Genomic DNA, 15,972 nt, shown 5'->3' on the forward strand with positions numbered 1-15,972 from the left:
GGAGATGTTTTACTAAGTGGCATCATCTATACCACAAATATCACCCCTAAGAGATACATTTCTGAAAGTCAGTTCACTCATGTTGGAGCTACATTATGCTGCCTTTAAGGGCAGAGCTGGGGGAATCAAGCCATTTTCTTCATCCTTTCCCAGTTTACTCAATAGCCACATTACCATCAGGAATGAATTATCTGCCTCATTCTCCAGCCTACAACAGTTCCTCCCAGAGTCACCAAGTGGTGGTTACACCTTCCTCTGTGAGTTGCTGAGAGGAAAATAGCCTCTGGCCCTTCACAGCCTCCTGAGTAACTGTGTTCAGGCATGGTTTAGTCCAATATTTGACTTTAATCTTCTGAACAGAAGCCCCAAATCTCCCAAGGACCCCTCTGTTCTGCATCCCATTTGTAACTTGCTGACAAATTCTCATGTGATATTTTTATGATCTAATCCTTGAACCTGGAAAGAAGCTTGAAATCATCTGGCAACACACTGATGAATAATGCAATGTACAGAAAGCTATTAGCAAAAAAAGGATTAATACTTGGCAGAAACATTTAGGAAGATGTTCAAGAACAACTGTTTAAATTTAATATCCATCTACTTTACTAATGTTAGAGTTGTAATAGTGGTTTTAAATAGACTTTAAAGGATTTCAACTGAAAATCAATTCCACATCTAGAATGCCTTTAGAGAACAGTTTGCTCTGTGTGCCTTGCTGATCTCTTCCCCATATTGAGCTTTAAACACTTTAAATATTTAATCTAGTGTTCTCTCCCTTTGAAAACTTACTTTCCCCTTGCTGTGGCGTAACCCTCTTCTCCCTCTGTGATTTGCATTTACCACGGAAGACAAGCACTTCCTCAATGGCAGCAAGCTGTGCTAACACGGCCAGTGAGTGTCTTGTTCCCCACTGCTGTCTGGTGATGGCTGCCAAGATGTGGTCAGCACAGCTTGGTACCAGCCAGCTCATACAGAATTGATAGAAAACTTCTTCCTTTTCCCTTAGGAGCTGCTACAGCTGCTCCTTCCCTAGCATGAGTGGAGCTGGATCAAAATAGGTCATTAGCTGAGATTTGAACTTTATACCTGCTAGCAACACTATAATGTTTATTGACTTATTTAAGGTTTACCAGAAGACATAAAGACACTTCCCTCTCCTCCCCCACCACCCCATCAGGTACCTCTTCACATCTCCATTAAAGTAATACTATTATTGTAGTTTAAAGTTTGGTTTAGTTTTGGTTATTTTCAAGTATATATAAACCACAAAAAGGGATTTTCCAACTTGTTCTTTGCTCTGTAAAAGGCTAACAACTAACTTCATCTGGAAAGCATATACACCTTGTAAGCAGGAGCAGGAGAAAGCAATGGACCAGCAATTGGAGTGAGCACACCCTGTGAGCATTGGGCTTGTTTGTAATGACAAAGACAAATAAAGTACTGAGTCTATGAGCATTGTAGTGCCCTACTTAGGGGATTCCATAGCCCTCCACTACCTTCTCATTCAAAGGAAAGCAGCTATCCTGCTATCCTCCTGCCATGCCATGGCCCTGTGAGCAAGGCAAATGAATTGGCTCACAATTGACTTTCAAAGGCCTGGTCAAAAATGTGTCACTCCAAGACAAGATGGGGCAAAAGCTCAGTTTAGCTGACAATTCTTTAAAAATTGCCCCTCTTGCCTTTTCTTCAAGGTTATTTAAGAATGTGGGTTTGATGCAATGTCTCCTCTGCTCTCCATAAATGGAGAGTTGAATGAAACAAAGACTTCCTGCAAGAGCATTATCCAGGAGGAAAGATATTCATAAATGAATGCTGTGAAATGATCTGCAAATTGTGGGAAGAAACCGACTTGGCAAACTTCTCCCATTTTCAGACCACTTTGTGAATTTTGATCTTATTTCTCTACCAAAGAAACTATCAGGAGATGTGTGTCATTTGCATGAATGGAAAGGCTGATATCCAATGACAGCAGAAGAATTAGCTGCAAGGGATAAGTCATTTATTTCACTATTAACCTCTGGCTGCTTTACAAGTTTAATGAGTTGATTTTCTGAAGTTTTTCTTCCTCCCCTTCCCTCAAGCAAGCAACAACCAATGCCCAAGAGATAACGTTCTGTATGATGTTCACCTGGGAAGGAGAAACAAAGTTAACATTCATTTTACCTCTATGGCCAGCTGAAACTGCTCATGCTCTCGCTGGAGTTGCTCAGCTTCAGAGAGGGAGCTTGCATTGACAAGGCTTGCATTCAGCATTGATTCACCATTCCTGATCCAGCCAAGCACCTGGAAAGAAAGGATGAGCTTATGGAAAGGTTGATTCAGTGCAAAGGTTTATGTAGTCAGGACTCAGAAAATGCTTGAGCCTAGCTAACAAAAAAGTACTTTGCTCAGTGTGGTCTCAGGTTGAATCAGTGAGCAGAATGAAATCCTAGGATGAGGCCTTAATGACATAAATTTTTAGAGGGCAAAGTTCTTATTGGAGAAGTTATTGCTTGAAGAATTAATCTCCCAAAGTATGTACACAGATATTGGGATAGCAAAGAGCTTCCATTTCCACAAAATGAAAAATGATCACAAAAATGAATATTCCCCTAAGCAATATACCCCAGGGCAGAACTACAAAGCATAATGAGGGAGGTTCTAAATGAAACAGAAAGATATGTCTCTCCTTGAAATTCCAACTGGAATCATGGACATTACAACTCCTTTCTGCTTCTGTTTCCCTCACACAGAAGTCAGAGCTTAGGAGTGAAGAGGGAAAAGACACAGTTGGTTTCATCCGACTGAGAGTTAAAATGCTCTTGAAGTTTCCACCTGCATGCAGAGCTAGGAAGAAATCCCAGGTCTCGCATTTTATGTTTAGTTAAGAGGATCTATTTCAGGGATATTCAGATCATTTTTAGCATGCAAACAACTTTGTAATGACTGCAGAATCAAATCTTAAATTACATCATTAATCTATCAAGCTTGTACTTATTCATTTAAGCAGCAATATTTTCTGCTATTTTAAGACACGTGTTTGGAAAATTAGCACCCAGAACACACGTGCAAGTTCTTTGCTGTGTTGTCTCAAAGCCTATTTTCTACCTGTGTAGGTGTAAAATCATTCCAGTAAAGCTAGAAAGTTGCTGAATTCAATTCACACATGCACAGGAAATCCTGACTGCCCAATCACTGCCCTAAATTTAGCTCATGGTTTACACAGCTCCAAAATTGACTTTGCTGCAACATTCTAGATAGTAATTTCCCTTTTGTGCTATCAACTTCACCGAGCGATCCATTAAATTGTCTGAAAGAAACAGGGATTTTCTGTTGTTTTGGGTTTTTATCCCTACATCATGTATCACCCTAGTTACAGCCATTTCGTTCCCTGTAGGGTAGGAAAATTACTTTTTCCTAGGAGAAATAAAGGGGGACCATCTACACATGTAGCTGACCCTAATTTGTAGAAAATTACATTCTACTCAGTACAACAGTGTGGAAGATTTTGTCAGCTTTCTCTCTTTCATCATCAGGTGTTATTGTTCCTGTGGGAAACGCAACAAAGATTTAAAGGAGAAGAAATCATGTTATCATATGGCAACCATTTTGGCTGGCATTTTCTATAATCCATCAGACAAGAAAGCTACATTACCACTGACTACATGGTATCAAAAGCTGAAGTTAGCCAAACAATCACTGTTCTGGGAAAGACTTCAAGTGAGGACATCATAAAGCAACACATGCTTTCACATTTTACATACCATCAAATATACTGGCTTAGGCCATTTGGAGTGTAGAAAATACTGAGTATGTATGCCAGAAATGCAGCAGTTGGGTTCTATTGTTTGTTTTGGGGCTTTTTAAAAATTACAATCAGAGTGTGACAGGGTCCTCTTGGGAAGAACTTTCATTTGAGCTGAGATTTACAAAACCTGATGTTTCAAAACCTGACACATTTCATACAACCATCTGAGCCTCTAAATATTTTAAAAATCACTGGAAACCTCAATCCTAAAACAAAGCCACTTTATTAGTGAAAAGCTAATAGGCAACAAGGATGAGTAAGGAGGAACAAAGATCATACAACTGAAATCAGCCAGGTTTCCTCTTGTGTTAATGATGCACGTGCATTCCTCTGTACAACTGTTGTGTTGACTCAAACATATTCAGGGTAAACCAGTTCAGGTCAGGCTCTGGAGGATGACATCTTGTCAGCAATGCTTACAGCATCCTCCTTCACCAAAGCTGCTGCCACTTTTGAGTTGTGCCCTCCCTCCTTCCCCCAGAGTGTGGGTTCAGGTGCTCACTGTGGGGCTCTTACACTCCCCTATCCAGTCTCACTGAGCATCCAAGCACTAGCAAGTTTTGCTTTGAAGAACTTGAATAACGAAAGCGTTCTACTTCCAAAAGTCTAACACTTAAATGGCAGGGCCTCATCTGGGATTGCATCAGCTTTTTCCATAGTAAGGTTTTTAATCTTAGTGTTTTTTTTCTTTTGTGCATGTACTGTTTACATACAATAAGAAAAGAAATTTCAGTTGCATACTCAAAGCTTCTTAAGTCTAAGGGTGGAAATCGGTCACCTGCAGAGCCTTTTGTTGTGTCACTGGTTTGGAAGTAGACTATGAAACAGCTGGAAGAAGGGATTTTCACATTTGTACCTGGTTTGCAAGACCTGTGCACAAATTGACTCCCACTTATATGGTGCTTAATATCTTTACATTAAAATGTGTATAGAGGCTGCTAATTCATCACCAAGGCGCTTTTCTGACAACGTCTTCTGTTAATAGATTCACCATTATCTGGCAATGTGCAACAGCAAAACGTGGCTTTAAAAAGACATTTCCTACAAACTGCTGACTTTATCAGCTTTGTAGATGGAAGTATTAAATAATTCTGGAGTTAAATACATCTCCAAGGACTACCTTAAAAAGTTTAACCATTTATTTAAAAATGGAGAAGCAGAAACACACTGATAGCATCTGAGAGGAAAACCACGTGCCACTGGAGAACAATTTCTCTGCAAGGCCCTGATTGCCAAACAAGGTGACCACCACAGTTCTGAAACAACTCCCACCTTTGACTCCAATTTGCTTAAACCAAGCTAGACTTCTGTATATGGCTCCTTGTAATTAAATAATAGTAGCAAAAACTCTGCCATCTTCACTGAGCACAGAATCAGATGGAAAATAAAAAGTGAGGCACCCCTTGTGCAGTTTTCCTTAAGAAATGGGAGCTTTGCATCACATTGTGTTCCTGTCCGCTGGTTTAGTTTGGTCAGAATGCTTTCCTCCATGTTTCTAAAAGAGACTTAAGGCCTTGCTACTGATACCTGTTCAAGTTATGTTGGAATGGTTTTTTAAGTTTAGAAGGCAAAATAATGTAAGGAAATCTTTTACATATCTGGATCCTTTGCAGCTTCTTGGAGAGGCACTTACTACCACAAACACAACCACTATCAAGGACATATTCTGGTAATCTTAACCACGTTAAAAGTGGCACCAGGTTTCCAGGAGCTCTGTGGCATTAGATTGCAAAAAAACCAAGTGTATTCAAAGCCTCTCAAATGACTATTTCGCGTCACTCTTCTGGCATATTCATCTGGAAACAACTCTAATGCCAAACAGCAAAAGCGGATGGATAACAGGCATATGAAAAGGAAACATCAGAACAACCTAGAAAACAAAGTGGGACACTGTGAGGATGTCTGGGAGTAAATTAGGCCAAGGTCAACATATCAAAAAAAGAAATAAAATGTACAAAGATAAAATAAGGGGATAGAGAAGCCAACAGCTGCAAGCACAGCATTAGAGAGTGTGGTTTTTACATTGATCCCCACACCCTGCTATTCTGCTATTACTTTTATGTAAGAAATCTAAGCTCTGTAGTTTCTGTCAGAAATGAGTGGGATTCAAATGATGGGAAATCAGTCTTGAGCAGGATCTCTCTTAATAATAAAGAGTTTGTGAATCACTGATCTATACTATTTCCACTCTACAGCAGTTCACAGAACATCTCATTTGGAATTGTTCTGCTTTAATGGCTCCAGCCTTCGATTCATTGTCTTGGCATTCAAATCCTTGCTGCATATGATATAAAGCAAAAATCCCTGGTAAATGAGACTTAAATAGACAGAGACAGTTAAAAGACTTTGTATTTCCATGAGCTGTTATGTCAAAATGCAAACACATGTACATGCAGCAGCCTTGACCGATTCTACTATGTCAGCAGAACTCAACCACAGCTACGGTAAGTGTCTCGCAGCTACCACGTCTCAACTGATTCACAAGAGTGTAAGCAATTTGGTAATGAGATCATCCATCATCTCAGATGCACTAAAATGAAAGTGAAGGAAATCTGGACCAAGCTGGAGATGAACTACAAGCTAAAATCAATATATTTCCCAATTTCATTGAATGGTTGGGAATATGTCTCATCTACAAGAAACCAAACAGATAGAGCACAGATGTATTTTAACTTGCTTCTTTCTAAGAGAAACTATAGCTGTGGTAATTTATAGGTTAATAAGCAAAGGAGTCCTTAGTATTCAGCTGAACAAATAAAGTGATTCTTCACTACTGGCTTGCTGAAAGTTCACATGGTAATGAAGGCTCTGACAGTCCGTTAAGGAAAATAAGATGCTCTGATGCTCTGTTAAGGAAATACTAATTCAAGGCAGCTGTTCTCCTCTCACAGTAAGTATTAGATAGTTCAGTACTAAACCCGTTTCCTTTGGTTAGATTTTGGTTTGTAAAATAGTTGAAAGTCCAACAGATACCTGATAATGAGGCAAGTAACACCAGATACCTGCAGAGAGTGCTGCTCTGCCACAGGGCTGACTGGCTGGCACTTCATCCTGGTCCTGTGGGCTAGTGATGCTTGTTCAGACAGCTATAACCTGCACTTATACCACTTCTGCTACATGTTACTCCTCTGTATTTTCTATTTTAAGTTAAAATGCTCTACCTCATCATAAAGCTACCACACAAAACTCAAAGCTTACCTAAGTTGTGTGTAAAAAAACTTTGGGAACCTATGGAAAAAAGGATACACTTCATAATCAAATTAAGGTGCTGATTATGAATATCACAGAGTCTCTTATTTTGTTCAAAACACTCTACAGAGCTCTGGAGTTTCATGAGGAGTTGGCCTTCAATTATGACAAATGCAAAATGATTACATTTTCAGAATAAAAATTTAGGAGAGTTCTGTGCTACTTTCATTTAGGGTTGCAAAATATTCACATCAAAGTGGACTTGGAAATAAAATGCATGCACTGGTGATGGTGCTGACAGCTTCTAGCTTGAGTGCTGTCTAAGAAGGAAGGGTTTTTTGCCAGCAATGATAAACAATTCAGATAAAGTGTCACTCAAACATTCACTTTTGAAGACAGAATACCTATGATGATGTGTACTGTGCACTCAGTATATTATTTTCTTTCATTTTTTTAGTAAACAAAGAAGCAAATCTTTTTCAGGACCACTTTGTAGTACTTGGAACCCTTTCCAATCTGTGCTGTCTATGCTGCTAAAATGGAAATCTGAACATTCCATGTCTGGAAATATATTCCTGGTTTTCCTAATGAAATCAAGACCATTCAATTGAAATCCAGACATACACTGGAGTGTGAAGCTACCTATGGATTAGGAGGCAGGAGGTGTAGCGTTACCCTGTGTAACAAAGGAAAGAGAGGCATCCAAATTCAGTATCAAGGGAAACCTGGGGAGGCAGAACGCAACTGCCTACGCTAGGATGCAATCTGGAAGAAAGGCAAAATAACAATTCAAGATAGCTGAAAAAGTCCCACGATCTGGAGACCACAGAAAGAATTTTTTATCTCACCCAGAGGATGTTAAAGATTTCTGCAGGTCAATACATGTACAGCAATAAAGGAAAAGGTGAAACTACTGTAACGTCATACTTAAACCTCACAGCTCAGTTACTATTTGCTTTGGGCCAATTCTCCACAACAGCTTAAATCTGTATCCCAAACCAAATCATTATATTCCCAGAACACAGGGAGTCTGAGGCAGCTTCTACAGATGAGAAGTTATGGGGTCAGTTCTGCACAGACTTCCCGTATCTATTCATGAAGCCAAATATGTGCACACTAGAGACAACAGAGCCCTTTGCTATTTGGAAAGGCTCGTACTGCAATCCATCAGCAAATCTTGTACTGTTAAGGTGGATCAAGATTGTTCATCTAAAGGTATGTGATTTGGCAGAGGCTGGTTTAGCAGTTTGCATGTATGTAACACCTGAAAACCCATTTAAGACTTTTATGTGTGGTTAGAACCTCTCACCTGCTTGACTTCAGCCTGGAGGTGCCGGAGCTGTAGGCACTGCTCTAACCGCTTGTGCGTTTGGTCAGCATTAAGCTCCAGCTCGTGCTGTTTCTCATGGAGGAATTCCAGCAGTTCTTGAACCTGTGTCGCAAGATCAATATCTTTTTCACAGATCAGCTCAATGCCTGCAACATGCAGAGAGAGAGAGAGAGATCATTGCACTTGAAATTTCAGTTGTTGCACAAATGCAAGCTTCAAATGGTTTTGCCACCTACCACGTTGATTTTCAACTCTCTGAATAATTCTTTCTCACTAAACTCTCTCATATGTAGCATCTGGCTTTCCCAGCTTCCTATTCTGTATCACTACATTTTTTATACAGCAGTGTTTCTCTGGTGATCATTGCCCATCTCACCCATCAGCATCTAGCTAGTAGGACATGATTTAACCACAGCTTTGCTCAAAATCTTGAGCATTAAAGTAAAAAAAAGCCAGAAAAAGCCTTCCCTTCTTACAGTAATCCATTAACTTATAGTTCAGAGAATAGGAAATGAACTAGTTGCTAGATCCACAGTAATGCTCCCAGCGCATGGAACTCTACAATGCAAACTTTTTTTCCACCTGGGCACTTTAGAGCATCATTAGCAACAATTTAGACTCAACCAACCTACAGTTCTTTCAGAATTCTTCCACAGACTGATTTTCCTCTAATCCTTATGTACCAAAAAGGAAAGGTGGCTTAGTACCACATTCTCCATGACTAGCATCCTGCACGAAACTGAGAAATCCCTGATGGATTTGCTCTGATTTCATAGCTGACACTGATTTGATCAGGAAGTTGAAACAGAGACCTCCCGTGACCCTTCCTACCTGCTAATTTTTTAAATGATGCTGTAAGCCTTTTGTGTAGTTGTTACATAAAATACAACACAGCTCTTTACATCTTCTGCTCTATTCCACTGGTGTGATAGCATTGCTGGGTACATTACCAGTGTAATTATGAAAGTTTTGCCTGGAGGAAATATGATGTCATCTCATGTTACCATAATCCCTGTGATTATAAACTAAGAAAGACCTGACTCTTCCCTTATTGAGGTCTACTGGAATTTTGCCATTGGCCTCAATTCAGGGAGGATCAGGAACCTAATATAAAAGTAATCAATTTGCAGTAACGCTGAGAAAACACTACACTTTTGTCCAAACCATTTGATTTCATGGAATAATAGGATACTAACGCAAAAGTGTTAATTAGAAGCTGCTATACAAAAGGCTTGGACACTATTTTTAAAGACCATTTAGAAAGATATCTTTTCTTCACTCTTTATCCTCCTTGGAGAATTGTGACTCTCTCTCACAGTGATATCTACTGAGGACAGTACACAATATAAATATGACCTTACGATTAACCACATACCCCTTTTCCTGGCTTTATCAGAAAAAGCACATGGGAATACAAGTGGTTGGCTTATTGCTTTTCACAGACAAAACAAAACAGTTTCTTCATTACCAAATGATGTGGAATGCCCCCTGGCTTCCCACTTAAAACTGGAAATTTAATATATGTTGCTATTCTTGGGAGTGAAGTTCCTTTCAATTGCCAGACATCCGGCACTGTTGCTACAATTAGCCTGCATATGGTTCTGTATCTTCAGGACATGATGGCTTTTTCTATGCTTGACTTCATCACACCTATTTGATAACGAAATGCACAGTTTTTCTTAATGCACACTCAGCTGGTATGGTTTTGATCATGCTAACTCATAAGAAGCAACCACTGAAGTGCCTGGGATGCCTTCCAAGGGCAGCCTGCACTCCCTATGATGGATGATCTGCCCTTTCTTGCTTGTCATACGTCATGCAGATTTATTCCACAGTGCCAGCGCATGTGGTGAGAGTGCTTATTTTTCTCAAAGATTGGTTTGCAAAGTAGAAAGCAATGTTTTCAGAATAATTTCATACTTATTATCTTTACATTGTGCTTGGATAGATAGAAAAGTGCAGCTGATTTTCTGAACTTGGCTGTTATTTTCTTCTAATGTCTCTGCCAGTGCTGTAGGTATCAAGTGAAGGATAACGAAGTTAAAATGTTTAAAAAAAGGTCACAGAAAAGAATATCCAGCCACACTAACAGGCATCCTACAAAACATAACATTAGTTACATCTAAGCTATTTGCAATGTGAAATACTATTTAGTGTAAGGAAGATATTGCTTTTTGACCTGTACAAAGCTGCTTTGAACCTCTTCTTAGGTTGAACTATTAAGAGCCTGGACCAGGAAAGTTTATTATCCTCTTCCTTGCAATATGGACTAGAGTTATAACTCTAAATGCCATCACAAACAAAATTAAATAGATTTCTATTTAACTAAATAGATTTACATTTCCCTTTTAAATAATATAATGCTGGGAGACACCATGTCAAGAGGTTGGGGCATCCCTTTTTTTCTATTGTATCTAGCAACAGGACAAAGGGTAAGGAAAAGAAGATGGAACACAAAAAATTCCTTTTAAACATAAGGAAAAACTACTTCACTGTTGAGGTGAGGGAGCCCTGGCACAGGCTGCCCAGGGAGGGTGTGGAGTCTCCTTCCTTGGAGGTCTTCAAGACCCACCTGGACACATTCCTGTGTGACCTGATCTAGGTGAACCTGCTTCTGCATGGGGGTTGGACTGGTCCCTTCCAACCCCTACCATTCTTTGGTTCTGTAATTTTCCACATGACAGGCAAGAATTGTATAAAATTTCCCTAGTACCATCTTTGCAGTGTATTTCAGGCTTGACTGAGACAAATTGCTTCTACGATATAAAAACCACAGTTCTGTAAACAACGACCAACTCCTGACTGTGGTGCTCATTATCACGATACTGACAATGCAAATGGACAATAATCAAATAAATTTGTGCAATCAATTAATCAGCTGTTAGAGTGTAACTACTTTTAGTATCCAGAAGCAGAATAAGTAAGGTGTGTATGCTAATGAATTATATGAAAGTGTCATCACTGCAGCTTGGGCTGAGATATTAAATCACTGATGAACTATGACCCCAAAACTTTCCAGAGGAAATGGATTTCTCAGAAATGTCCACTTTTGGAAATATCAGGCCCCTTCAGTATATCAAATTAGACACCCAGTAATAATTTTAAGAATATTTGCCCACATATTTATTTTTGCTGCTGTCAGCAGAGCTTCAACCAAATTGGAAACATAGAAGATAAGTTCATTGGAATGAAAAGTGATGGCTCATTGGAAAATCCAGTCTTCTTGAAACTACTACTATAATATTGTCTAAATGCAAATAAGTTTCCTGAGATAACCTAAGACAAATTGAAAGTATTGCAAAATTTCAGAAAACACAACCTGACTTCCAGATCTTACATATCCCCTAATAAAAACAAACACCTCTTTGAAGAGTAATTATTCTGGTGTTGAACAGGTTAATCCAGAGCAGCCTCAGCCACATGTGCTGGAGTAGTGGAAGGAATCACAGGAAGGTAACTCTGAGCTGTATGGAGCTTTGGAAATACTGGACTGGCATAGATGCTTTGTAGGCACAGATGCTCTGCATATCCACACAGAACTGTATATGGCACATCACAAGACCACTGGATTTATTGTACTGACATGATAACATTCACAGGGATTTCCAGAAACTCCACAGCCTGGTAAGAATCTGCTCCAAATCTGCATCAGGCACTCAAAAAATCATGGAGAAATCTCTTACAACCTTATTTTCTACCCTCACAAGATTTCCAAGTGAAAAAGGCATCATGTGTAGAAAAACCTGGATGTAATTTTATCTGACAGACTTACTAGCTTAAATACCTCCAAGCCAAATGCCACAGGGATCAAAATCAAACCTATGTGACATTAAAAAATGAATAAAACTGCAAAAGATTTACAGAGAAGGACAGAAACTTGGTCAATTCAGAGCAGCTGGTTAGGTTAGAATGTCCCTGAAAAATTACTTTTTAAATGGCTTTATCTTCTATGAGTATAGCTGAGTTTTGATTGTAGCAGTGGTGACACCATACAATAGGGAGCAGCAGTAGCAGCTGATTTCCCAGAACCCCTGCAAATTTGTAGCTCCGTCAGTAAGAACGATTGTACCTGAACTTATGCACTGAATGACTGTGATACAGGATCAGGAAGAGGGAGTAAAATTAAATGAATTTTTTATGAAGTATAACTATCCTTTATTGAAATAAGAAACAGTAGGCTCCCAAGAGGAATCTCTCTTCCTTATTTTGCCATTCTCCCAGCATTTAGCATTCTGTGCATGGCAGACATGACCATTACCTTTTATTAACTACAGCTACTCTACATCTCCCATGAGGCTTCTGCTTCCTTGCCTTTGGGAGCAATGGATTTTTATTGGGTAGGCTTCATAGAAAATGATCTTATATAATCTTAAAAAAACACATCTTAAAAATCACTTCATTTAGTTGCTAATCTGTTGTCTGCAATCCAAAAGAAGTTGTTTCTAGCTTCTTGACAAACATGGATTTTTTTGTTTTCCCTAAAAATCAGTCCCTGAGACTCCTGACTGTGCTCTGTTCAGGATCATGTTCTTTACCTCCCATGGATTGCTACTCGTATTAAGATTCTTCCAGGGTGAAAAAAAAAAAAGCTTAAATTTAAAAAGCAAGCATCTTAGCTGATGTATTCAGACAAATTTTCTATCCCAGCAAACAAGGGAGATGAAGCACAGGACCACGCGTAGCATGGGCAGATCTTATAGAAGCTTGCACAGGTGGTTCACACAATGCACTGGATTGTCTAGTTCACAACATACTCTCATAGCACTTCTTAAGTCTCTGTGGAGTGCAGCTTGCCAAATCAGGCTGAATACTGCCAGATTTTTTTTAAAGGTGGGTGCATAGAGGTAAAATGTTTGCCAAAGAAAAAATACACATAAAAATCCTTTTTGTTTTGAACGTGTAAATTGGGAGGGAAAGAACGGGAGTTGCTTTTGGTTTGCACTCCTTCCAGATATTTAAGAAAGTTAAAACACTTCACAAGCAACATACACTTCTGGACTTTATTCCATGATTAATCTGAATTGTGATACTCCTTTTCCAAATGCAAAATGCAAGGACACAAAAATCCTGATTCATAAGATGTCTTAGAAACAGGATCCTACTGCTGAGAATAAAAGAATCAGACAGACTACCAACATGAATCGGGTCTGTCATTTAACAGCACGTCAAAGGGGGCTTTTCACATCGAAGCTGCTACCTTTAATTTTCAAGTGCACACTGAAAAGGAAAACTCCAACGTGGTTTATCACATTCCCTTTTTACACAAAATAATTCCAATTAAAGCTGTCTGGAAACAAGAGTTCCTTTTCATGCCTGGTTTTAAGGCTCTGATATTTGGATTCTTTCCCAGAGGGCTCTTGGATAACTTCTTTCTCCCCTCACTCCACTCTCTCTTCCTTTTGCATGTCTGCACCCTGAAATGTTGTAGGGAGAAAAAGTACTCAAGTCTGCAGTGAATGAAGCCAGCACATCTGGTCAGTCTGCATCTCCATAAAGTCTAGTTGCAGAAAGATTAATGAGCTCAGGAGTCTAGAACAACTAGATTTCATGTAGATGTGGGATTTGACCAGTCAGCTCAAGTATCTGTAATTCATGGTTCCCTGCAGTGCTTATTTCTGAGCTGGTGTAAGGATGAGGACCTACCAGTGTAACTTGTATTGCCCTATCCTCTTTGAAACTGAACATGAACTCCATCCTGCAGTTGTGAAACTTTCTGCCTGAACTTTCAAATTCAACTTTATTTCCTCAATGAGTTTCAGTCTCAAAGAAACAGCAATCTTTGGCATATAATTCTCAATGTAAGAATTCCCAATACAGTTCTGCAAGTGAATAGACAGGTATTGCCCACACTTATGATAAAACTTGATTTATTTGGTATGTACTGGGGTATTTTTGCTAAATATGCAGTTTTGGGGGGTTGTGAGGTTTCTTGGGTTTGGGGTTTTTTTCTCATGTCAAGCAGTGATCAGATTCTTCTGCTCACCTGAAGCCTGGACCTCCATGATGTATTGATGTAAATCTTGCCCTTGCTGGATGACTTCAAAGGTCATATTGTTCATGGCCAACTTCCGCTCGGTGTGACGCTGCAAACGCTGCTCAGCCAGAGTGAGGTCTTCGGTATTGAAATCATTCATTTGTCTCAGCAGATCTTCATTCCAGGCATCTAACTCTGCTGTAACCTTCACAGACAGAAGACAGACACTGTATTCGCTCAAGATCAAAGAAAAATCTTACTCTCAAACTGTGTTTGGATCACAAAGGTACTTCACATTTTGACTCCGGTCCAGAAACCTCCAAACCACAGCCTCAGTACATTAAGTGGAATCTGTCCACTTAATGCTCACACTTCACATTTTGCTTTAGTGAGGAATCATGAAAAGATTACTCATCCAATAAGAAATCTGACTCTTTTTCCCTCCCATCTTCCAAATGGCACTGCAAGAGAAAACTCCCTATGTTCACAGGGATGGTGGAGATGACTTTTCTGAATAAATTCAAATTTAAATGAAGCTGTAAATGCTTACAGAATTGCAAAACAATCTGCAACACCTGTGACCACATAATCCTCAAATGGTTTGAACGCTTCTAAAACCACTTTGCAACACACTATGTGTTATACATTACAGGTAGAAGTATTTAGTTCCATGAAGACAGAATCAGTAAGTTATAAGCTGCTTTCATTAAGCCCTGAACCATGGATAACTAATACATTTTCAGAATTATTATTATTACTATAACGTAGTGTGACAAGTATCTACCCATTGCTCATAGAAAATGCATCACAAGTCTAAATGTTTTGTTATGAATTTGTGAGTTAACCCCTACATCATTGATTGCAGTTGTACAATGAGCCCCATGCTGTGCTTTCAGGGACTTACAGTCTTAGAACTGTTTTGGTTGGAAAACACCTTTCAGATCATTGAATGCAACCACTCACCTCACACTGCCAAGCCCCCCACTAACCCATGTCCCTCAGCACCTTATCTACATGGCTTTTAAATATCTCCAGGGATGGGGATTCCACCACCTCCCTGGGCAGTCTGGGACAGGGGCTGACAAACATTTTGGTGAAAAAGTTATTCCTAATATCCAATCTAAACCTCTCCTGGTGCACCTTGAGCCCATTTCCTCTTGCCCTATCACTCAATATTTGGGAGAAGAGACCAACTCCCACCTCGCTACAACCTCCTTTCAGACAGTTTTAAAGAGTGATCATATCTCCCTTCAGCCTCCTCCTTTTATAAGGATTCTTCTGTTGCCTACAGTGGACATGAGAACAGGCCCTGTGTAATCTTTTTCTCCTGTAGACTGGAAAACTTTTATACTGGGCTATGAGGAGAAATAATTAACTTTTACATATGGGGAAAGCAGAGCATAGAAACATCATACTCAAGGACTAGCTGAATGACCAGTAGAATCACAAATAGTATCTAGCTCTAACCAAAGACCTATGTAACCTGCCTGTAGCTCATGGGAATATCCATAATATTTTCTTGCTCTTTCTGCTTCCTGATTACAACACACAGATTTTAGTGGTCCATTTACTGTATCTTCTGTATTTTACATTTTAGCCCCCAAGAAGCCAACCAATATCAGAATGGCTTCTCTGGTTTTGCCTGCTGAGTTAAAGTGAGATCTAGTCTCTACCCAAACAGCAAAGCCTCAC

General features: G+C 39.4%; 1 protein-coding gene across 5 annotated transcripts in view; it reads right to left on the minus strand.

Moving 5' to 3' along the window:
• KALRN (kalirin RhoGEF kinase) overlaps nt 1–15,972 on the minus strand; it is a 527,013-nt gene that overhangs the window by 171,773 nt on the left and 339,268 nt on the right. For all 5 annotated transcript variants that reach the window (XM_062005204.1, XM_062005203.1, XM_062005205.1 and 2 more), the window contains exons 14-16: nt 14,290–14,485; nt 8,286–8,452; nt 2,164–2,283 (exon numbers count right to left, since the gene is read on the minus strand). In XM_062005204.1, the coding sequence (XP_061861188.1) occupies nt 2,164–2,283; nt 8,286–8,452; nt 14,290–14,485 (483 nt within the window). The remainder of the gene's footprint in view (nt 1–2,163; nt 2,284–8,285; nt 8,453–14,289; nt 14,486–15,972) is intronic.

This window comes from Colius striatus, chromosome 11 (assembly GCF_028858725.1).
Source record: "Colius striatus isolate bColStr4 chromosome 11, bColStr4.1.hap1, whole genome shotgun sequence".
NCBI lineage: Eukaryota > Metazoa > Chordata > Aves > Coliiformes > Coliidae > Colius > Colius striatus.